The 23,887-nt window shown below is 37.6% G+C and overlaps 1 protein-coding gene across 29 annotated transcripts in view; it reads right to left on the bottom strand.

Annotated features, from left to right (window-relative positions):
- The window catches only part of NUMB (NUMB endocytic adaptor protein), a 91,860-nt gene that overhangs the window by 6,702 nt on the left and 61,271 nt on the right, over positions 1 to 23,887 (bottom strand). For 16 of the 29 annotated variants that reach the window (XM_056494081.1, XM_056494066.1, XM_056494070.1 and 13 more), the window contains 4 exons: positions 15,843 to 15,917; positions 5,225 to 5,299; positions 3,217 to 3,357; positions 1,553 to 1,754 (listed from right to left, as the gene is read on the bottom strand). In XM_056494081.1, coding sequence (XP_056350056.1) covers positions 1,553 to 1,754; positions 3,217 to 3,357; positions 5,225 to 5,299; positions 15,843 to 15,917 — 493 coding nt within the window. Of the gene's footprint in view, positions 1 to 1,552; positions 1,755 to 3,216; positions 3,358 to 5,224; positions 5,300 to 10,635; positions 10,669 to 15,842; positions 15,918 to 23,887 lie in introns of all 29 variants that reach the window. The other 13 variants (XM_056494060.1, XM_056494062.1, XM_056494077.1 and 10 more) reach the window with 1 other exon arrangement.

The following is a 23,887-nucleotide window of genomic DNA, read 5'->3' as shown; positions in this document are numbered from 1 at the left end:
CCGCCTCTGAGATGACAGGCCTTGCTAACACCAGACACAGTTGTAAGGAGTTCCTGTGTCACTTCTGTACTGAATTTAGCTGCATTATTACTACCCAATCATGAGTTAGTTGCAGTAGAAACTCTGACTTAAAGTCAGCTGCTTCATTTTGCAGGGCTTTGCCTAACACCACAATGCTCCTGTCACACAGGTCTTGTGGCAGAAATGTAGGATTAAGATTTGTTTAAATCATGGCACTTATGATTAGAATTGCAATGGGGAGATTTTTCCACCTCTAGGAAAACTTTTCTCACTCATAAATTAAATGGCTTTGGGGACAACAAACACACCTCATCAACACAGAAGAACAAAAAAAAATCTCACTATCCTGGCAAAACGCTCAAAACCTATACTGTTTTCCAAATATTTTAGAAAAAGCAATTACTTTTTTGGGGTTTTTTGGTGGTTTTTTTGTTTTTTGTTTTTTTGTTTTTTGACACATCAGCAGAATAACTAGAAGTCTGGTAAAGAGAGGAGTCAGACTAGAGATTTCTGAGGAGCTAGAATGGTAGGAGGAACTAATTACGATGTCTTGCAAGCTTCAGTACCCATGAGTTGCAGCTGCTCATTCAAGTGAAACTTTTCTAATCAGTCTTTCTTGGAAAGGATTTCACACACCTTCATTGAGTCAAGACTTTGACTCATGCCCTCAAGTAACAAAGGCCTTGTGTTTAAGCTTCATTTAGCACATTCTAAAACTAACGTATGGAAACAAGCAGATGGATGATGAAAACGAAAATTAAAGGTTTGCAATCAAGGGGCAGCATAAAACTTGCTGTGAAATGCTATGAAACAAAAGTCTGACTTCACTGTGAAGCAGGTTATAAACAGTATTTATAATACCTTTTTTTTGTTAGCTGTAGAACTCTAGGCTTTGTAATAAAACTTCAGTAAGAAGTTCTACTTTCACTTAATTTCAGTCCATGTTATCTCCTCTCAAATCAGTCAGTCACTAATTTTGAATTTAATTAATAGTCAGTCAAGCACCTGTGTGTTTTATGGGGCGGGAGTGGTTATTCTGGATTTTTTTTTAAAGCACTCTGTGATTGATCTGTTCTTCTCTCACTGAGTATAGCTCTATATATACACTCTGGAATATGCCTTAAAAATAAAAATACATTATTTTCTAAGAAAAATACATATAATTTTCTGTTCATTTACCACAAGCATTAGACTACATAAATGATTACTTTGTGTCTGGCAAGCTTGTTTTAAACGATTTTCTAGTAAGGCTTTTAGTATGGTACCTACAGTGTTCTCTGCCATAGGGCAACCCGACAAAACAAAGCAGAAGCAGATTTCACGTATGAAACCACTTGCACCTTTCTAGAAGATGTGGGAAAATGCTGAGTGAACTCAAGAGCATTTTTCATCTTGTGAACCAACAAGGGTCTGGGAATATGATTTGAACATAGAGGGGGAATGCTTGCCAGGACATTAAGATTCAACCCTCGCAGAGGCCTCAGTGCTGGTTCTGCTCACTGCAGATGATTGTTTAAATTGCATCCCGTACCTTTAGCATCCGGCATCTGTCTCATAATTTCCTCTCTCTCTGCTTGTTCAGTAGCTGTAGTGACCCTGAATGACCCCTCTCTGGTGAATGTGGTTCTGCTGGCATCAAAGGTGGCAGTCACTCCACACTCCTTCTCTCGCTTCTGCTTTCGCTCCAGGCATGCTGCAAATGCACAGCCCACGGCGTGACTCAACCTTTCCCCCTGCACAAGACAACATTGCATCACACAGTGACTGAACAGAAACATACATGTGCTTCAAGCACCACAAACTGATAACATGACTTTACAAGACAAACCTAATTAAGGTGTTAAAGAAAACTGTTTTAATTGTATTTCAGCCTTAAACCTGGTACTTAAAAACTCCCAGCTACTGATGCACAAACCATGTTCAAGAAGGCCACCCATGAATGAAGGAGATTGTTGGATGATCTGTTCAGTTCAACTGCTACTAAGATGCCAGTGCGATAACATGCCTGCACCGATCCCTTGCCTCTAGATACATCTGTGCACAAAGAAACTCTCACAAAGCCATCTTAAGGTGTAAGTCCTAAAGCACAGGTAAATGTTATTCTTGGAGAAAGTTTACAGAGGGCTCAGGGAGACACTGCCCTTGCATGCACCTGTGAAAGTTAAAAGTACAGTGGTGACCACTCACACCTCCTAATGGTCCTGACCAAATACACAGGTTAGATTTAGGAGTGCCTAATAAAAAGCACTTCCATTATTCACCAGGTCAAAAGAATCCACGATCCAATAACTGTAAGAAGGAAATTCAAGTCAGAGAAATCCAGCAACCCAGCTGATATAGCTGCTACAGCTGAATCAGAGGCACTATTGCTACCAGTAGCTCAATTCATCTGTCATAATCAGTAAGTGAATTAAGCTGTTATTCACAGATGAAAACAGAAATGTTCCAGCTCTAATGTAAGTTTTACTGGGAATTTCTGACTTCATTGTTTAAAGAAAAGTGATAAATTATCAAGTATCATTGCTCTGAACATACATCACTGGGGAGTGCACGCAGTGAATTTGCATGAGGTTTCAAGCACTTTGTAGAATATAGCCAGGATTCAACAAATAGCACAGAGAAGAGAAGGTCAGATCAGGGAGTTAAATAACTTACCTAAGTCTACACTGCAAGAAACTGATTTTAAAGCTACTGAAAACACTTTTGTTACTCAGAAGCAAATAGAATGCTAATTTAATTCAGTTTAGCTCCATCTCTTAACATTTAGATGAATTTTCATTCAAGATAACACTCACATACAAGACACTGCATTCATAACTAGTCTGTATTTACTCTCTATGATTTTATCCTGGAAAAACTGTCATTGCTGGTTCAGTTTTTGGCTGTAAACATTTTCAGATGAGAAATTTTTCTGTCTATTCTTAGAAGAGTAGTTCCCTTCTGCTGGAGATTATTTGAGGCTGACTGCACTCCTTTTACACACAGGCTGAGCAGCATTTCTCTCCATAAGACGGCACCACAGAGAGATGGCAAATATTTCAGATACGGGGAATTGGAATTAAAATAATTTACAAGAACTAAGTAATATCTCAGCTGGAGTCAAAACATACTGCACTATTCCATGTGCTTACATTTGCTGCCCTTTACTTCTAGCAAAGAGCTGGGAGAGGTGGCCACACAGCATACTCAACTTACCGTGTCCTTGACAGCCATGAAGCAGTGGCAGATCCAGCGCCTCGTTGTGCCATCTCGGCAGATGTATGAGAACGCCCGGTCAAAGTTCCTGTCTGGTGCGCAGAAAGAAACCTTCTCTATTGTCTGATCAACTATAAGATCCTAGAGGGAAAAAATCCCCCCCACATTAAAAGAAATGTGAGGAAATAAAGCCAAACATTTGAACAAACTATTGTCAGGAGTAACTGCACAAAACTGAGTTATATTAAAAAGGGGATAAACTGATGTGGCTGTAATTCAGATTCATTCAGAATCTGTTCCCAGTACGAAACAAAAAGAAGAGATGACATTCTCCACCACCATTGTTGGGAAAGGTGTGCCAAGGCACCACTTAAAAATTCAGGGACCCAGTGAATTCCAACGGCCTCTTCTCTAGACTATGGAGGCACACATTATTTTATTTTTACAGCAGCTCCATAGTCTTGTGACCAGAATGTTTTCAGTGTGGTTAAAACACAACACTGAAACTTAGGGGAGAGGTCTGCAAGTGTGAAAAGATCTTGCAGCTGCTACACAAAGAGCAAAACTCATCTCCCAATCAGCTAAGCAGGGATGCAAGAGAAAAGCACCAGCAGCACTGGTAGCACCAAACGCTCCCTATTTAATCCCATAGATGGGAGAAATATTTCTAAAATGGATATATAGTGCATCTTAAGATTATGCCATCCTCAGTAAAAATTAGTTTCTTAATATTTTTCTCCAAATTATTTCATTTGGTTGGTGGCTAGTACTTGGCACCTCTGCTGATGTATTCAACCACCAGGAGGCAATAGTTTATTTTCTTTTTAAATCCTATACTTTTAATTACCTTCAGAGTCTGCACAACTTACTAAAATTCAATTTGAAAATATTACATATATGCAGCAACATTTCTGAAAATAATACATGCATTATTACTTTTACATGAGGCAATCAGTAGACTGAATTAATTCACATCAGTATATCTGTACTAGAAAGGGAATTATTGAGAGATAGCAACTTTTGCTCTGATGAGCCATGCCAGTACAGCAGCCCTGGAGAAGTCTAACCACAAGCAGATGTTTGACAGGCAGTTGCACTCCAGAGGGATATGAATTACCTCTGCCTGTCAGTTTTGGCTTGAAGAAATCATCTTTTAGGCTGACAAAAGTAAGTATCAATTGATATGAAAATAAAACAAACTATTTCAGACTGATAAACTCTTCTCATAGCCATGCCATCTTTTAAAATTCTAGTGCACTTGTGGTGGCAAGACTAAAGCTCTTATTTCTAATTGCCTATATCTACATAAAGCCAAGAATCATTTGCTCTTACTTGGACACATATGCCTTGTTGGTACACCATGTTCTAATTCATAATAAAAAACTGTAATTTCACAATAAAAACTGTAAAACAATCTAGAATCATGACACAAATATATTAGTTTTCCACTTCAGACCAACAGTTTTGATATTAAAGACTATTAAATTTGATATATGCAGTTACTATTTAGTTTGAGTCTGAAGCTACAATCTTCCTATTTAATTTACTCTCTTCATTGCATTTTTGGAAGCTCTTGTGCAGATCCATTCTGGGATTTGGATTCACTGAAAATGATATTGATTCATATATATATGTGAGTTTGCCTATGCATTACTACTGCAACCTTTTGCAGTGGTGCAGAACAAAGTCCAAAGATTGTTCCAGTCACTGCCAACAGAAATTATCAGGAAAACAAGTGCTTGTTGCAGTAAATGCAACAAAAAATATCCCAAGCTTGTGCTACACCTGCCACATTTTACAAAATGTCTTGAGAGTAGTGTGGAATTAACTTGGAAAAAAATTATCAGGTGTACATATGTTTACAAAACAAGAAATTATTAAACCAAGCTGCACACTTCAGTCCTCCTTTCAAATACCAACATTTGCAGCAAAGATTGGTGTCCATTTAAAGATATAAAACATACATTATTATAGAGAGATTTAAAGCTTTTGCCCAGGGAAATCTAACCTTTGTTTTCTCATCTACAACTCTGAGTCCATCCGCCGAAACCCACAGGACAGCTTTGACGGCTTTCTTCCCAGACTTTCAAGAAAAGAAAAAAGAAAAGAAAGAAAAACAAAACAAAATAGTTTTATGCCAACAGCCAATTGCCTCCCACTTCCCCTCTCCAAAAACTATAACATTAAGTGTAGATGAAGTCCATGGTCAGTAGGGTGCCCAAAGCTCAATCCAAGTTGCAAAACATTAAGAGAACCAAGCCAAAGCCAGTATTTCAGAAATAGCACGTTGTGGGGATGGGGAGAGGGCACAGGACAGGTGAGGCAGAAATAAGGTGTACATCCACTGACAGTAAAGAATTCAAGACTGACCAAGTGGGTGAAGAATTCCACTAGAGTCAGAAGACACTCATTCATAAGGAGTTACACCACAGGTAGCTTCTTCAGCTCAAGTTTAAATACAGGAAAATTCTTACCTGATATTTCCACCATCCTATACTCTGCCCCAATAGTCCTATGGCAGAATCATGGCATCACCTTAAACCAGTGTTAAAAGCACCCCAAAATCATCAGTTACTGTGTAGCTTATTAAGCTCATGAGCTTAATGCTAAGATTAATCACCCAAATACGTTTCACTAATTTATTAAGACCTAAATGTCTTATCTTGGGAGAGAGGTATAAAAATAGGATTTCTTAACCCTTTGGTGTATATCTGGAAAAAGCAGTGGTGTGTGGCAGGCAGATGCACAGAGAGCGGTCTGGCTTTTATCCAAAACCTGACTGTGGGAACTTTAAGCTGCCACAAGCTGAGACTTAGTAAAAGTGGGGAACACAGGAAGGCCTCAGGAGCCATTTAAACTACAGATTCTTTCCAGGCTGTTTACTTTTCAAGGGAAAGTTACAGAAAACAGTATAAACACAATATTCTTCTGAAGCTAATTCATTGAAAAGAAAATAGGTCAATGTAATTTTGCTGGTTGTTATAGAGAACTACTGCTACTAGAAAACTAGTACCTTTTCTTTTAGTATGTCACTTTAATTCACAATCCCCCTACTTTAGCCAGTTATTAAAATATTCTCTTCATGTGTTTTGAAGCACTGGGTTTACACAGTTTGTGGCTGCTAATGGCATCCACCAGAAACCACTGCAGGGAGTGAAGAAAACAACAACAGTGAAAAAAAAAAATAAATATTAAGGGGTTTCAGCAAGTGGCTTCAAACTAGAATTGTAACTATTTTATAATTTTTAACAGTTTATTGCAGATGTATATACTTTATATTCTTACAGCAAGTAATGGAACAAGAATACATTCTGGCATAAGCTACTGCATGTTCCATGTCTGCAACACCGATTTTAACACTGCAAGAATGAAATATCTTGGAGTGAAAAGTCTCCAATTACATCACATTAGTTTCATTCTAAGAGAAAGCAGCAAGTGTGAAGAAAAAGGTGCTGGCAGAACTTCTGTTTGTTTTTTGGGGAGGAACTATCTGTCCTGATTTCGGAAGCAGCAATGACATCCTGAGCATTTTCAAAAAGCTTAGTGAGAACAGAGAATGGCACTGACTTGCACAGAAGAGCATTTAAAGGAAAGAAAAGGAGAGAAAATAAGCACAGCATGAAAGCAAGCTACAGAGAAGTGCTTGCAGTAGCAAGTTTCTAAATGACCATCCAGCCTGTTGGATACCCCAGAGAATGTTTAATTTAGTTTCTGGAATGCCTAACAGACAGAGTGCAATTCACAACAGAAGATACACTTAAATTTACCATCATATCTGTTAGAAAATATTGCAGCATAAAGAAGTCACTTCTAATGCTTTGTTTTAAAAGGCAGTATCAATACCCACAAAATATAGTCTGTATTTTCAATTCTCAGCTAGCTTCCACAGCCTGAAAGCCTCTATTAATTCCAAAACAAACGGTCTGTCTCCTTGAACTGTTTTAAAAAGAGTATCGCTTGCTTATAAGCCGTAACTCTTAAAATCTTTATTTCAAGCAAATACAAATAATGAAAAGAAGATAATGCCTGCAGGTAACTGTTTGGTTTAGACTGCCATCATTAGATTAAGAGATACACATCTTTCCCCAACAAACAATAAAAACCTTGTTCCTACAGAAACTGTGAACAGTTCCTGAAGTTTGTATTACCAAGTTTAACTGAGCTGGGTACTTCAGAAAGCAATGCTGATCTTCAGCAGAGCTACTCCTCACTCGCTGTTTTACCAAATGCGGATTTAGAAACAGCTAACACATGAACTTCATGTTTCTCAGAATAAAACAAAAAGGCTGAAGAGCTTCATAAGCCTTCTTTTCCCACTGAAACATTGGGTTCCACATGCAAGATAACCAAAGATGGGTTTGCTACACTAAGAGAAAAAGAAAACTCACTTAAATTGCCCAATTCCTTCTTCTATATTTATGGTGGATGCAGTGCTTTGAAAGAGCTTATCCTTACAGTCTATACCCCAAACCCACTGCTACTACTGCTGGACAATGAATGATTTTTACATTTACTGAATTCTCAGCTTATCTGTGCCTAGCAGTGATGTATAAAGGAACACACTCCTCCAATTCAGTTTCTATTGGATATACAAATCAAAGTACTACTCCATTATGGGCAGGATATTTCCAAGTAAACTGTGATTACAGAGTAGACAGGAGCATTTGCACTATTGGCACATGCTGGACAAAGATCAGACTAGCTGCAAGATACTGCACGGGAAGTGAACTCCAATGCAGGACTGCAGCTTGTGCAACAAATGCTGGGAGGTACAGGCAACTCCATGCAGAAATATTTAAAGCAAGCAGCCAATATCCACTGAAACAGGATGCTCTGAAATGTTACTACCAAGGGACTCATCTAGATATCCAGATCAGTAGCTTGTCTTCGTATTCTAGATGACAGCACTGCCTGAGGAGAGCCACATGTGGCATCGACTCCGGGAGCCTGATTTGTCAGTGCTGAGTCAGCACTGATAGAAACCTCACTGCTCAGCACTTCTGGGGAGGTCAGTTATCTGCTCCAGCACGAGATTCATTATCTGGGCTTATTTCAGAGTCCTCAGACACCTCCAGGAGGGCAGTGGCACTTACCCTAACACAACGAGGCTGGAGGACAAAGCAGGTCCATGGCAGGTCAGGCAGGACAGAACCCTCAATGGCAAACCAGCAGTGCCCTAGAGATGGGCATCCACCAAACAAAAAGTAGCTGCTTTGATACCTTGCCATATTGTAAGATGGAAAACTAGGTATTAAGGATGCCAGAACAGAAGTTGCTCAGTAATGGACTTATAAAATACTTTTACTTTGTTTCTAGTTTTTCTGCCTAGTATATTTTATTCTATTCTAGGACTTGGACACGGCTCTAAGATGTACCTGGAGCCTGAGGTATATATAAAGAAGATTTTTCATTGTATAAAACATTGTGTGATGAGAAACACACTCTGTGGAGGCAAAATATGACAAAGATCACCAAATCTGTACTACTACTCATTGCAAGAGAAAAGCTTTAGTTTTAAAAGGAGCTGCCTAAAAAGGCAGCTTATTTGATAACCACAAAAGCCTAACCTGGAGCTATCAACAGATACCTCATTTTTATTTAAACTTAAAAAAAAGCATTTTCAATACTAATCACTTGAACATTTCCAGACACAAATCCATCATATTTATCTTTTACAAGGAGAAAAATAAGGACAGGGAAAGCAGCAAACATGTCTAGACTGACTTTCTGAAAGCTGCTGATGTGTTTTAAATAGCTCTGCAGTTTGGAATATTATATTAATCCCAATGCAAGGCATCTGGGGAGAAATTATAGATGAGACAGCCAAAAGATATTAGAGTTATTAGTATTTCTCAATTATTAATAAGAGAACAGCTGTCCCTTTTTCTGCAGATTTCCCTAGATGTGGGCTCCTGTTGTAGGCCAAAGCTATAATAAGGGTACTGCCACATTGGTACTGTGGGGATATCTAAACACTATGGATTTAAGTGGCTTCAGTGCTAATTAATGAAATTCACAAACTGAAGTAGAAGTAGGTCCTTCTTTGTCAAAATATTATAATACAAGAGAAAGGAAATATATAACACTGTGGTGAAGTATCAGTACTTCATTAAATATCAACCAAGATGTAATAGGGAAGATGGCATATTCAATAATTTAAAAAGTCAAAGAAAGAATTCTACCTAAGTAATGCCTTTCCTTTTCCTTTTCCATCTTTGCTTTCTTATGTACCCCACTGTAAGTTAGAAATGGCAAGCAGAGAAAAAGCTAACATGTCTAATCAGGTTCAGGTGGGAGGCTGTTTTGTTTCCAATTTAGCACTTTGGGTCTGGTCTTTCTAGATTCCAACTCCAAGATTTGATTTTTACACAGAACTGTTCTCATTAATCTGACAGATCTGCCATCTTCTGTACTTTAGCCCCTCACCATCACTACACTTTGGATGTGTGCTTTCCCAGATCATAGGAAAAAAACAGAATTGGAAAAACAGATGTCCCTGTGTGACATGTATCACTGAGTGAATGGTGAAAAAGGATCAGCTGCAAAAACCTTACTTACTCCCCAAGTAAAGCCAAAACCAATCCATGACCAGAGAATAATCTGCTTCAAAAGACTTCAGCATGTATGAATGTTAGTTTCTATTTAAGCAAAGTCTAATTTTGCAACAAGATACTTCAGAAGCCACTATTTTATAATAACTCCATATGAAATCTGGATTAAAATATTTTACAGAAATTTTAAACACAGAGGTAGGAAACAGATGAGAGGTAAAAGAGAGAGTGGTCTTTCTGCCTTGCAGAAATGTAGGCAGCAGGAATAAAACCACCCAGCCACCAGTGCACATTCTTAATAAGGACAAAGAGTTGCTTCCCTTCTTACCTAAGACATTGACCTTGTGAAACCAGGAGCAACGATAGAAACTGGAGATTGAGCTGAAATTAGGAAAACATAATAGGCAAATGCCTGATCTCATCTTCATATATCTTTGAATTGAGACTGTGCTCAAAAAAGGAAGGTTTAAGAGATGGCACACTGCTTTCTCCCAGTGCTAACATTTGGGGATCCACTCATGCTGCCAGGCAGCTGAGCACAAAGTGCTCACACAGCACAGACCTCAACTGTTCTGTAGGTATTTGCCCAGGTGATGTAGACTGGCACAGGTTTAAGAGTTAAAAAAGAACTATTTTTTTTTTCTCCAGGAACACCAAATCAGAACACTGGATTTCTGATACAGTCCACAAGTTTATATTTCAGGTTACTTTTGAAACCACATTCTTTGATCAAAATATTTCCAAGTCTGTTTTAGAAGCAAATATTCTGAAATGGATTAAAGAACTCTCAACATCCTGATTTTATGGCAGTGCTATACCAGGGATGTAACTCCTTATAGTGCAAGCACAAACAAGGCATTAAACTTACTTTTCCAAAGAAGCCTTTGAAGAACTTCCTTTCCTGGAGGAACAGGGGGGACAAGTCGAGCGCTATTACTGTAGGTAGCTAAAATGTCCCAGGGTTTTCAAACCAACAAGCACACACAAGAATAGGGTTTGGAGGGAAAGGAAGGGGTTTTTAGAGTTATCCATGAGAAGGTGCGACAGGCAAATGTGAAAATAATCCTATGAAAATGCAGATCAAAGGGCACACACACAACTCTAATAAGCTACTGCCCTGAAATTGGTGTAAAGAAGAAAACCTCAGCCCCAATTTCATGCAAAGTAGTTACTTTATTTTCACTCTCCCTTGTTTAGTCCCCTTTGGTTAGGTTATAAACCAAACTTGGCAGCAGACATGGTGGTTAAACAAGTAAAATACCATACAGGCTCTTGTGAAATGCAAAGTTCTAACTCCAGAACTGCAGTCTAGTTTGCTCTGTATTGATCACTCTTCCCCAAAGCTCATGTTCTGTATGTTGGAGAAGTACGTATGGCTGATATAAAGCAGGGGTAAGTATTGCAGCATTTTATTCCATTTGTTTGTTGCTCTGGCTTACATGCTACTCTTATGCTTCACATCTTATGCTGTCTTCTCTGAAGAGCAAGGGATTTCATGGTAACCTTGTGGTAAAATTCAAATACAAATGAGACTCCTTTCACTTTCTCTAAAGCCTTCCAAGGCTTTATGCAATATTTATACAAATACTAGTTATTCATTGTTCAACTCTGAATTGACAGGTTGAAAAGCCTTTAAAATCAGCTCAGGCAGGCAGAGACAGTTAGGCAAGTGCAAAGATACCAAAGGCTGAATTACAATTTCCTAAATTTCTTCAGGAAAGCAATTATACCGATTGCCCAATACACATTAAGAAAAAGCCAGCACACAATTTTAAGCATATTTGCATGCAGTTTAGTTTACTAGCTTTATTTTGTTACCAGATTGCACATGAGAGAAGACTTCACCAGGCTCTGCGAGCACAGCCACATGCTGCTCTGCGTGTGAGTGAAGCCAACGTGAAGCACAGAGCTGTTCCTGCTGTCTTTCCAAATCACTCCATTTGTAAGAAAGCTCTGCCATAGCAGTAATGAGGAGGAGGTGGAGAATTGCAGAAGAGACAGGGAGTGTCTCTGTGACAGCCCCTGACCCCACATTTACACTGTGCAATTCCAACCTGTTCACCACTGATACTACTATATTAAAAGTATTGCCACAACCATCCTGAGGCAGTGTCTGAAAGAATTGATTGATAAACAATGTTCTATTTAAAGCAAAGCTATGGTTCTGATGCAAGGCAACAAAAGACAGGAAACATCAAGTTAAGGAGGGAGTATCCATCTCAACTTTGTGTTTCCTGGCCTGCTGGTGTGTCCCTCTCTGCCCAATGTCCTTCCACAGAGTGTTTCACCAAGTACCTGTAACATATTTACATCAGCTCAGACACTGTATAAAGAACATCTCCAAGCTCAGTCAGCTGAAAAGCTTAAGCACTTTTGGAGGCAGGAACATATCCTGTATTTGGACAGGATATGCTGAACACTAGGAGGGGAACTAATGGATTAATCACAATGTAGTGTACATAATGAGAAGGGGTTGGATGCTGCTGCCAAGTTGAGCAATGACTATTGCATTACACTAAATAATAGCTTTTTAAAGACAGCAAAAGCTAAAGAGATTCACCAGAAGCTACCTCATTTTTAGGTGATGGTTAATTTTACTCTCAGAAAAATGCTTGTTAAACAAGATTATTTTTTAGATAAACTAGACAAGGTTAATGGAAAAGGCATCATGCAAAATGGGTTTTAAACAACACTATGTTAATATAGTTTAGAGATAACTAATGCATTTTTAAAAAATATTAAGTTATGTCTCTTTACCTGCTAAAACAAGAACATATATTAAAACAAATGCATAATTTAAAACAAAAAGTGGCAAGTTAGAAACCAATACTACAAGCTAAAGCTGATTTAAAATCAAAATATGACATGAGAGAGTAGAATTTTATCTTTACATTATGTTCCCCCGAGTCAAATACACTTAACAAGGCCCTTAAAGTTACTTTCCAGTTGGCACTAAATATTTTAAATTCAGTGAAACAGTTCTGAAGAAATCATTTAGAGCTTCATGTCCATCTACAAGTATCGTATCAGATATTAAATGTATACAAAGCTAGCAACACATCTCCACTAAGGGAATAATGTAAGCTATATTGGTAATAGTCCATTAAGGAAAAAGGTAAGTTTTGTTGATATTATAAGCCTACATTAATAATAGACTAATAGCTGAATATGAGAGTTTTTGATCTGTTAATGAGTCTGTGATGCCATTTCATCAGACAGAAAATTACAGTATTGTTGGTGTGCAGTTTCAGAGCTATAAAACTGTAACAACAGAGAACAGTTTGGATGAGGGATTCTTGAGCTAAAAGTGGCTTCTTGTACTCAGTTGTCAATTAAGCAATGTCTAAATAAAATGCTCACCCATCACTTGTTTGCAAGTTCTGCAAGATGCAGTGCTCAAAAAACAATTACACCCATTAAAGGAGTAGGTAATAAAAAAATCCCTGAAAGGTTATTTCCCACAATAAAGAGACAGAGATATTTGTTTGCATCTTTTCTTTCAGAAAGCAAAGCAGTAATTAAACTATCCTAAAGTCAAGATTAACACTTAGCAAATCCCACAAAATCTTTTAAAACCCAGCAGTCAGTCCTATAAAAGAACACTCTTCAGCTCCCCAAATGAATTGCCAACTGTTGTACAGCAAGAATTAAGAGGCAAAATTATATCTATTAGAATAAGAAAAGACAGACAGAACTCAATTTTTGGAAGCTAGAAGATACAAATATTTCAACAATTTTTATTTTTATTGACTGGATTTATAAAGCCTACACTTCACCTGCAGAGGATAAAGTTTAAAATAGCCCACACACACTTCAATGTCATTTGACCACATTAAAAGTAAAGTCCAATTTCCCTTACGCTAGTCTTTCAGTTTGAGCACTGCAACTCAGACTTGAAATTCTTTCAAAACCAAGAGAAAGTCCATTGAAATAACTAAGTAATGTGAAAGCAAGGGATTCCAGAAGAACTGTTTTCTTATCACATTCCTCACAGGAAATATCATCCAGTGTTTGGCTTCTGCTAAATAAAGAGTGTCTTGTACAGAACAGAGCTTTCGGCAATGGTGATGCCCCAACGAAATGCCCTTGGTTTAAAACCCACATGGCTGGGGGTGAGGAGCAGAGCTTGAACTGCAGTGAGCAGCCCCAAAAGGACCTTAGATCTGATAGAGTCTAGCAACTAGAGCACACAAAGTAATTTCAGTAATCTGAATCTTCCTCTTGGGGCACAAAGACCTCTACTTCTCAACTTCCAACACTGACAAAGGAGACAAACAGCAATTCTAAGAGATGCACATTTGTATCTGGTGTAGACAGAGACATAACACAGCAGAAAAGATCAAAATCACCTGAAGAAAAATATTAATTTAAGAGAATGGGTAAATTCATGCCATCCACAATTTGGAATAATGACATAACATGGATTAGGGAAATTTAACTATTTCCTTTCAGAAAATGCTGACTAACTGCAAAAGTTAGATATCCAAGTCTGACATTCGAATCAATAATTCATGTGATCAAGAATCACAATCCTAGAAATCCAGATTCCAGAAGAAGCTGGGTGCTATGCTTTTACTATGTCTCATTAATTATAAGCTTAGCTACACTTAGCTGGCTCATGAACTTGTAAGATTTTTATAAACCAGAGAACAGCTACTTCACAGCATAGCTCCCCAGGGAAGAGAATGAAAGAAGTTGCACAAAGCTGATACTGCAGTGCTATTTGGTGTGCTAACAGAAAGTATTCTGAGAGAATAAAAATCAGAAAGAGACAAAAACGGATGCAATTGATTATGCGGTCAGTACTTGCACTTTTAGGTACATAAACTAAATCCACAGAACAAAGAAACTCATTTATATTTTGTGGGGCCCTTTTTAATAAAAATCAATCACTAATCACTGCGGACTGAATGGGAACAGATGGGATGCGGCTTTAACAGGTTACTATACATTACCTGAGAAAGAAAAGAATGAAAAGACTTGATTTTAATCAGAGCACTAAAGCAATTCACAAACTTTACAGCACAATAGAAGCCAGAAAAGATAACCTATAATCCTCTGCTGTGTGCTAGGAAGAAGGGAAACATAGATGGAAACCATTTGAGCTCTCAGACTTGGTGAGGAAAGAAAAGGGATGTCCAGTGGAACACATTTTAAATCAGTAAAAGTGCAGTAAAAGGGTTTGATGGACATGATGGATTTTGTTGAACTGCAAGGATACAAGGGTTTCTTCCACTGAATGCATTCTGAAGAATGTATTTAGATAAAATGTATAAGAGAAGTGATGACAAGGGCTGCAGTTCTCTATCTCTATTAAAAATTCAAGTTTTTCATGTCCTTTCTCCTGCTCTTTTCAATGATGTTAAAGCTTCAGTTCCTTGACAGACTGATCACTGCCTTTCTGGTGTTTGCTATTTCCGCAGGATTTTGTGGTATTATTACTGCAGGAAAGAGATGACAAGACCTCTTCAAATGAGCCACAGAAATACAAAGAGCTTTGAACGAGTGCCATTTACAGGAGCAAACGTTCACAGAAGCCAAACTAAGAGCAGCCCACTTCATGACATATCAGAATTAGGCAGCCTTCAGGCCACTTTGAGCAGATGCAAGCCAGATTTTTTCATGCATGACTACAATGCTGCAGTGCATTAGAAAAAAAAAGCATCCTAAAACAAGTAATATTTTGTATAATAATGGTGAATTAAGTCACTATTAAAGTGGCAGGCAACAGAGGGAAAGAGAGAGAGGGGGAGAAGAAAAGAGAAAGGGAGAAGCTGTTAAAAAACAATGGTTGAAGTCCCATGTGGGTACCAACTTAGCCTGAAAGGTCACAGAGAATTTTTACACATTTGTTTTGCAAATAGTTTCTGCAAGTAGAAAGAACAGTTGTAACTCTCCCTCTCATCATCAGATTAGCATGTCCCCCCAAGAGCAGCAGTGCTCTCAAACTGGCCAACTGTTCTCCTAACACGGGTCAGAAGTTCAGTCTTTAGCTGGAGCCCTGCTCCAAACAGACCTTTCCCAGTAACGCTCACAGCCCCAAAGCCAATGATTTAATTCAACAAATATACATACAGATTTCAGCCTCTTCACAGCATCTTCACAGATATGCATTCCTCTGGACTCGTCCACTTCGACATGTCCCAAGTACTGCAGGAAAGAGTATGGGGAGAAAAGGTGAATAGCAGCTCCTTAAACACCTGGGGATTTGATGAATCCAAGCTCTGAATTCATCTCAGCACAGCTGATACAATAGACATTACCAGCACCCTGCCAGCCTTCTTTTAACCTGCATTTGGAGGTTTCACTGTGTTTATCTATGGGGGCACCAGCATCAGCAGAAAAGCATAATAAAACTAGAAATTTGGAGGGAAAGACAGACTTTCCTTACTCAGGGGAGAATATGTAATTGAAAAGTATTGAAAACTGCTTTCCTACATATTCATCAAGAGCTTTAGTAATTTTTTTTACTAACATAGCACAAAAACCTTACATCAATATAGAGATTATGGTGAATAAATTATTTTTGAATAATTATAAATATATCTAGTATTGAAAACCAAATTACACTACACAGTAAGATGACCAAATATTTTTAAATTGTGATGTCCAAATATGAGAAATTTGCCCACCCCCTTTCTTAAAACTGTAAACCAAAATTGTTTCTCTTCACTACAACAGACTGTTATGTGGACACTGAGACATTCACCATTCTTACAAAGATGGGTTTGAAAAAAAAACCAAAAAACCCCACCTGTTTTCCATATATTCATCTTACCAAGCACTAGTTAAAAAACCCCCTAGCAACACAACAGTGAATAGAAACGTCAAGCTCCAAAGCTTTTAAATTTACAACCCAGAATAATATTAGTCTATAGAAAAACCAGTTGCAAGAAATATGTCAGGAGTATAGTGTTCAGGTTACCATGCACAGTTTTACACTCAAACTTTTAGCTTTAATTTCTCCAATCTCCCTGCCTTTTCCAATCATAGTTTTTTTGACAGTGAAAGGAAGTCATCTCTTAGAAAAATTCTAATCCTTATTCAAAGTACTTAACTCTTAAAGAAAACATGAGAAACTCTCAAAACCTTTCTGAAGTTTTGTAATATAAATTATAGGCTAAAGAAACTTTCCCCAATTTACTTGCCATTGTAAGAGTTGTGTGCAATTCAGCATTTAGATTCTAGGCTAGCTAGAGAGTGAATAAGTGGTTTTAAAATATCAGAAATATTCAGAATCAATGCTTGTGTCACTTAATGCAGTTTATTAAACACAAGTTTAATAACCTATTAAGAAGTTGCACTCTATAATAGACTATTCTGCCGTGAGTTATTTGAAATCTCCTAGATTTTCTTTCATTAATTAGGATACTAGATTTGGACAAAAAAAATTTCACTCACAGCACCATACTGAAGCACTCTCAGATTAAGAGATTCCACTATATGGAGAAAATCAAGATTGTTCCAAAGATTAAATAGAAATAGAGAAGTTGAGGTTTTTTCATGTGAGGCAAGATGCTCCACAAGAGGAGGCTCTATATATCATTGAACTGCTGAAAGATTCACAATGTCTTAAGTGACAGAGAGCTTTAGCACTAAATCTCACTATGTGGCATTTTTTTAAATTGAGCTAAATGTGGATGGAACAATTCTGAAAGAATTTCATTTAAATCAGCCCTCACAGCTGGAGAACAGCTTGAAAAATAAACTGCACTGAAATTAGAAGGTAAGTAAAAGAGATCTGACTCTTTAGAGCTTTTTCAAAATAAGCTCTGTGAGGCTGAAGCCTTATAATTGAATGCTGGAGCTGCCAAAACAGCAACTGCACTCCCCCAGTTGAGCTTGCTGAACACTTGCGCAAGATCTTGTTCATTTCTCCAGAACACGAAGTAGAACATTTTAATCCTAAAAATACACAAACAGTAACAACTAAAGATGCAATTACTATGTCTGGAAGTACATATGTACATCATCAACTGCTCGGTTGTGCTATAACTTCTCTGGGAGAAGTTCCAGAGATGCAGAAATTCTGTTGTACATTTGTCATGAGAAAGTTTTGGGTTTAGTAACTTCTCTTTAAGAAGAGAGTGATATAGACAGGAAGAAGCCTTAGGTTTATATTGGAAAAAAAAAAAAAAAAAAAAAAAAAAAAAAGTGTATTTGTATCATCCGTATAGAGGGCAACTTTCAGATTTCCTGACTCATCTGCACATCTCATTTACTTCAGGGTAGCCAGAATGTTTCCAACTGAAGATTCAAACCATTCATCCCCTGTACTTGGCAACCTGCCTTTTGCTTGGAAAAGGGAGAAACAGAGCAGGGTAAATATTGCCTCATGTCACACTGCAAAACAGACAACCATTCTCCCCTGTGTTGCCAAACCTCCATTCAAGTCCCATGTTCCAACTTCCAGCAATCAGTCATGCCACTGCTGCTGGAGACAGCAAGGTTAGCTGCAGTTTTCAATACTGCTTCCACTCCTGTGAATGGAGACATTATTACACATATCGAGGGCATCTATCCACACCAAAGGGGTACAACCCACAGACCTCATTGAGCATCAATCAATTCTGAATTATAAAATAAATTACACTAACATACAATACTTCTTTATGATATAGAGGACAAAAGGTACTTTGTTTGCATTTACATGTTACACTTCTAGCCCTTCATAAAAAAAGAAAAAAAAAAACTTGTTCTTGCCAGTGCAGAAGTTTTGCTGAAGCCAAAAGCTCATCATTACCACTAGTGCTGAACAATTTCAAAATTCTTCTTTCTTTAGTTTTTAATTTTTCTGGGATGGAGTGGTCGTGTGTTAATTGCTTACACATGCTTTTCCTTCTTGTAAAAGTAAATTTAAATTCTATAACCAGAACGCTCTGGTCCTCTTCACAGCCAAATGCCCCTTAAGCCCCTTCCAAGACTTCAAGCTTCTTTCATCAGTCTGAGAGTAGATATAGACAGCTCCTGTATTTAACCAGTGCTACAGTATTTATCTAGCTTTTAATGGATAGTAATCAAAGACAAAAACATTCCCTCAAGAAGACTGGCAAAAAACTCTGTCAAAACTGAAACCTCTTCTTTATATTTTAGACCGAAGTGCTAAATTGTAAATCTATCTCAATTTAGCCTTAAATTTGAAATATTGGCTCAACTTACCAGTGCAGCAGCATTTTATGAGAGACATTTCAAAATTTAATAAAGGAAATGCAACTACTAGTTAAGAGTCTGAAATGAAAGTTAAACACCAGAATTCAGGATTTCAGAAAAATAAACTATTGTTAAAATCTGTTGTTATATTGCCAGAAAGAGATTACATGGAAACCACTTTAAAGCAGATACACACATCCCACACTTCTATACACAACCCTTCACGATCTTGGAAGGGAACTACCCTTTCAAACTAAAGGAGAAGAAACATACTGTTGAAGTGGCTGGGGAGCAACTGCCCCATATAAGTAAAGTCTCATGCAAATCCATGACAGCACATTATCACAAACACACTCATGGCCTGGGACACAAGTACTGGGTATGCAGAACCCAACGTGAACTGCCTAAGCCATACTGTGGTGGATGATTACTTGGAGAACAGTAAGGAAAGGAGCACCCCTGACATATTTGCAAAGAGCATTTCTTGTCCGAGGGATTGCTGCAGCTAGCATTCCTGGAGAAAGTGAGTACTTTTCCATCAGGAAAATGCACATAGCAGGAATGCAGTATTAATATTGAATGAACTCCTACTTAATTTCCATAGCAACCACTGAATGATAGTCATGACACCAGCAATTCTCAGACATAAGTTGTTCTGTAAGAGATTTAATCGTTATACCAGAAATTAACCACCAGTGCTTTTACAGAAAGCTAAAATCCATGTGGGCAGAGTCCACATACAGAGCAACATAACATAAAAACTCTAATCTAAATAAAACACTTTCAGGGGCTGTTGGAGAAAAGTCCTTAATGCAAACATTATTAAATAGAAGCACTGCTTATATTAACATTTTTAGCAAAAAGAAGATGAGATTATGGTACAGCAAATTAAACAGAAACCAAATTCCCTCTTCATCACTGATTTTTATGTTCTCTTTCACTGGTATCAATCTCAAACCAAACATAAAGCAATCAACACAGGAACAAGTTAAACTGCCACACAGCAAAGCATCTTAGAATTTGAAAAGTGCTTGAGAAACTTGATTCTTTTTCAACATTTTAAACTTTTTCCAACTTCATCTAAAAACCAACCACTCAAGTTACCATATCAAGTGTTTCTGGTGAACTTTTCCTACTCTTTTCCCAAATACATGCTATTGAAATTGCTCCTACTGAAACATCAAGGGCTGAAATATCAGGTCATAAATAAAACACCAGCTCTGTCCTAGTACAAGCAATACTGCCCTGATCTTCTTTGTTTTCCTTTCTCTCACAAATACTTGGCTGACTCAGTTTTCAAAATTTCAAAGTTCAACAATAACAGCTGGCAAAAAGAGGATCCTTCACCAGAGCTCCTTCAACCTGACAACTTGCTCAAGCCAGTTCTATTTGTTCAAGTCTGGTAATATGCGTTCACAGTCTCACTTTGAAACAGACTCAGCCAAACAAATACTTGAAGTTCCCTCTGTATCAGCAGATGTTCACAAGCACTGTTTTATTTGCAGTAACAGATTAGGTTCTTTGGATTACATTTGAAACTAGATGGACACAGGAAATGAACTTACTTAAGTCTTGGTCAAGGTATCCCATGTTGGGAAACGAGCTGCCATACAGAGAAGCACACCAGCATTTCTTGGTATTTTTCCTAGAGGCAACAACATTCCTCCTTCTTCCTCTCTGTAAGTTCTGGGGTATTATTTGCAACAGTAAGACTGACTAATGGACATCTGCATGTGCAGATATGCTTCTAGAATTGGCACTGCTCAAGAATTAAAGCCTGAGCACCAAAGCTTCAGGGTGAAATGCTGTCTTGCAAGTAGACATAAGCTTAAATCCAGAAATGCTGGATACATCTTGAAGCTGAGCTACTTTTCCACTGACTTCTAAGATTTACATTCCAATGCTCAATATTTTATTTCACTCCTTTCACACTCACACTCCTGCTTTCTAAATGTATTAGTTTGAAACAGATGTTTGCTCAGACAAAGCTGTAGAAGCACAGACAACAGAAACTCTATGATTAAGCATCAACAGAGTTTAATTTTGCTAAATCAAAGCTATAGGGTAGTTAGGATACTACACACGTCACCAGAAATCAAAATGTCTCACCAACCTGTTAAATTCCCCAAAACAGGAACCATAGCAGCCTATGACTACTAAATGTCTCTGAATAATGAGGATCAAAAGAATCTAAAGCAGTATCTATCCTAGTAGTTCTCCCTATTTTTTACATCACACCCACTTAAGAGCCACACTGTGCATTTCACGTCCTGGTTCTCACACGACCTTTATCATTGTCAACAGAAACAACACTGTGAATCAGGAGTACTGAAGATGAACAAAGAAGCTCAATACAGGATGCACAAATGCTGTATTCTTCATTTTCTTACAAATCCCTAAAATGAGGCAGAGAGGGAACTCAGAAGGTTATGTAGGACAGGACTTGCTTTAGGGCAGGATCTAGTTCCACATCTACATCAGAGAAGTCAGCCTAGAAGTATTATGACATTTCTGTAACTGGAGATCAATAGGCTAGACCTTCTACCCTGTAGTTTACATGTCTTACTGTAGAAAAGGATGTTATTTTGCTGAGTTGCTATTGCTAATGCATATCCTAAATTTCCCTTTATGAAACTAAACACACTATTTCTCCTAGCCCTTCACAGCTTCACATATGTACTGTCAGACTTTGGTTTTCAACTGTATGCTCTAATGTGCAATTCCTGCTTTTCCAGAAATTCAGGACTATTTATAGATTTAATACTTTATTTTTTAAAAAGAAAAGAAAATATAAAAGAAAATCAAGTGGTGATAGCATAAAGTTTTATGTACACTGAACTGCACAGGTGCACACTGTACCTTTTCTTCAACACAAAAAATTCAGTTTCCATGTGCAACACCAGGGATCTCCTAATTAAAAAAAACAGAATTAAAAAGTATAATACAATGAGAATTTTTTGACTTCTAACAGCTAAATTACATTTAAAATAAATATTTCTGCATGGCAATCCAAACCATTTTAATTGTCCTATCTTTAAAACAACCTGAAGTTCATAAAACTATTTAGGAATTTCACCTTTGCCAAAGGCAGAAGGTTTTTAAAACTCAGCAAGAAGCTTCATTTAAAACTTCCTGTTTGTAAGGCTATTCAAACAAAACTAGGGGTTGAACACTAGGGTGAAAAGTTTAAAGATTAGGGATTGCCTTACATTCCTTTTAGCCATGACAAAAATGCATAGGAATATACTGGAGGTAAGCTTCACACTTTCCATTTTAATCACCATCTTTTATAATTAGCTGACTTCCAGCCCTTTTCCTGTGATGTTAAATGCTGCAGGATTTTTAAAATGTGTCATTGCTTGCTGAGGGTTAGCATTCAATAGGAATGATTACTGTTCATTGCTAACATCAGTTCATGCCTTCAGAGGTAGAGATTTCTAGTGTTTAATGTGTAAGGCTGTACGACATTTCAGAAATCAGCAGATTTGTCACATTAACTTCTTAAAAATACTTAACATAGTTTCCAAAGACTATTCAAGTACCTCAGGATTTCACAGTGAAAAATATCACATGCTTAACTTAAAGGCACTTCAGCATCACGCTGGTAAATTCTTTTACAGCTATTATTTCAAACTAGAAGTGCATTTAAGACATAAAATAAAAGCCACAGTCACCTATGCTGGTCCTAGTCTTTCTGACCTGGAGAAACAGAATGCAAGCTGTATTTACAAACTTATTAAATATAAGAAGTTATTTTTTATATGAGATTCATAAATTTGACACTAAGCAATGAAGTTCAATGTGCAAATTCCAAAACCAAACAGGACAGCCACGAGTGGTGTTAAGAGCACAAAGCAAAGTAGGCCTAGCTCCTACTGATGGTGGTTTCAGCAGTGCCATGTACAGCTCAACCACCTAAACACAGGGACCCCAGTGAGGATACTCTACAGGGCTTGTGCCAGCTGTTCCCTTTCCTTCTGTCTCTTCTTGAACTCAAAGCAATACAGTGTCTTCCAAACATCTCCCATCAAAGGAAGGGTTAGACAGGAAACCGTTCAAGAGTACTTGTTGTGAAAAGCAAATTCTTTCAAATGTGAAAGTACAACTATATCCATACCATCATTATGTGTCAACATTAACACAGAAACCAAATTCAGTGGAAAGGCTGATTCCAATGACACCAGGTACTCAGCAGCAAACCCTGGATGCCAGATATAGAAATGTGGTTTGTTACTCTTCCATACCAGCTTTTTCACCAATATCTTCAGTATTTCAGTTCAAATTAAAAAAATACAAGTAAACTTGCAGGTGATATAGAACAGTAGCCTTAAATGGCTTAAGGTCAGAAGAGACTGACCACCAAGAACATGGAAGTGACAGAACAAAACTAATTAAATCATCCAAGATACACACAACTGTTGTTTTCTAGAACACCAGGTAGTAGCTAACTGTTAATATTCTGTTCAGCACATCCTTTTGGTCAGAACCACCAAGAATTTGCAAATGCTTTGTTTGTTTAGTTCTCTTAGGTAGAAGGAAATGACCTAATTTTTCTAATATAAATTTCACAGACCAGTTACTCCAAAGAGCATTTGTATGAATGAAAACCACTTACCCAGAGGGACACTCAAAAAGGCTTTTCACACAAAAGAAGCCCTAGTGTCAAATATTTTAGTCATTATACCACAGAACAGCTGAATGTTTTCAGTGAGGTAGTGTCTGGAGCAAGAAAGCAAATTTGAAAATGTGTATGTCAATGAACTTTATTTGTTGCAATGCTAATGTATGAAACTGTGTATAAATAAATCATAGCACTGACAAGCTGTAATGTCTTCTAAATAGTTTCAAACACAATCTCTTAATCTAACAACCCTATACACTGCACGTACCTGGAACAGTTTTTCTCTCAGAGGAAGGATTCACTACTGAAACACAGTATTTACATTTCAGTTTGTTGGGAGAGTGGAAAA

This window comes from Oenanthe melanoleuca, chromosome 5, assembly GCF_029582105.1.
Source record: "Oenanthe melanoleuca isolate GR-GAL-2019-014 chromosome 5, OMel1.0, whole genome shotgun sequence".
Taxonomy (NCBI): domain Eukaryota; kingdom Metazoa; phylum Chordata; class Aves; order Passeriformes; family Muscicapidae; genus Oenanthe; species Oenanthe melanoleuca.
This window is presented reverse-complemented; position numbering and strand designations above follow the sequence as displayed.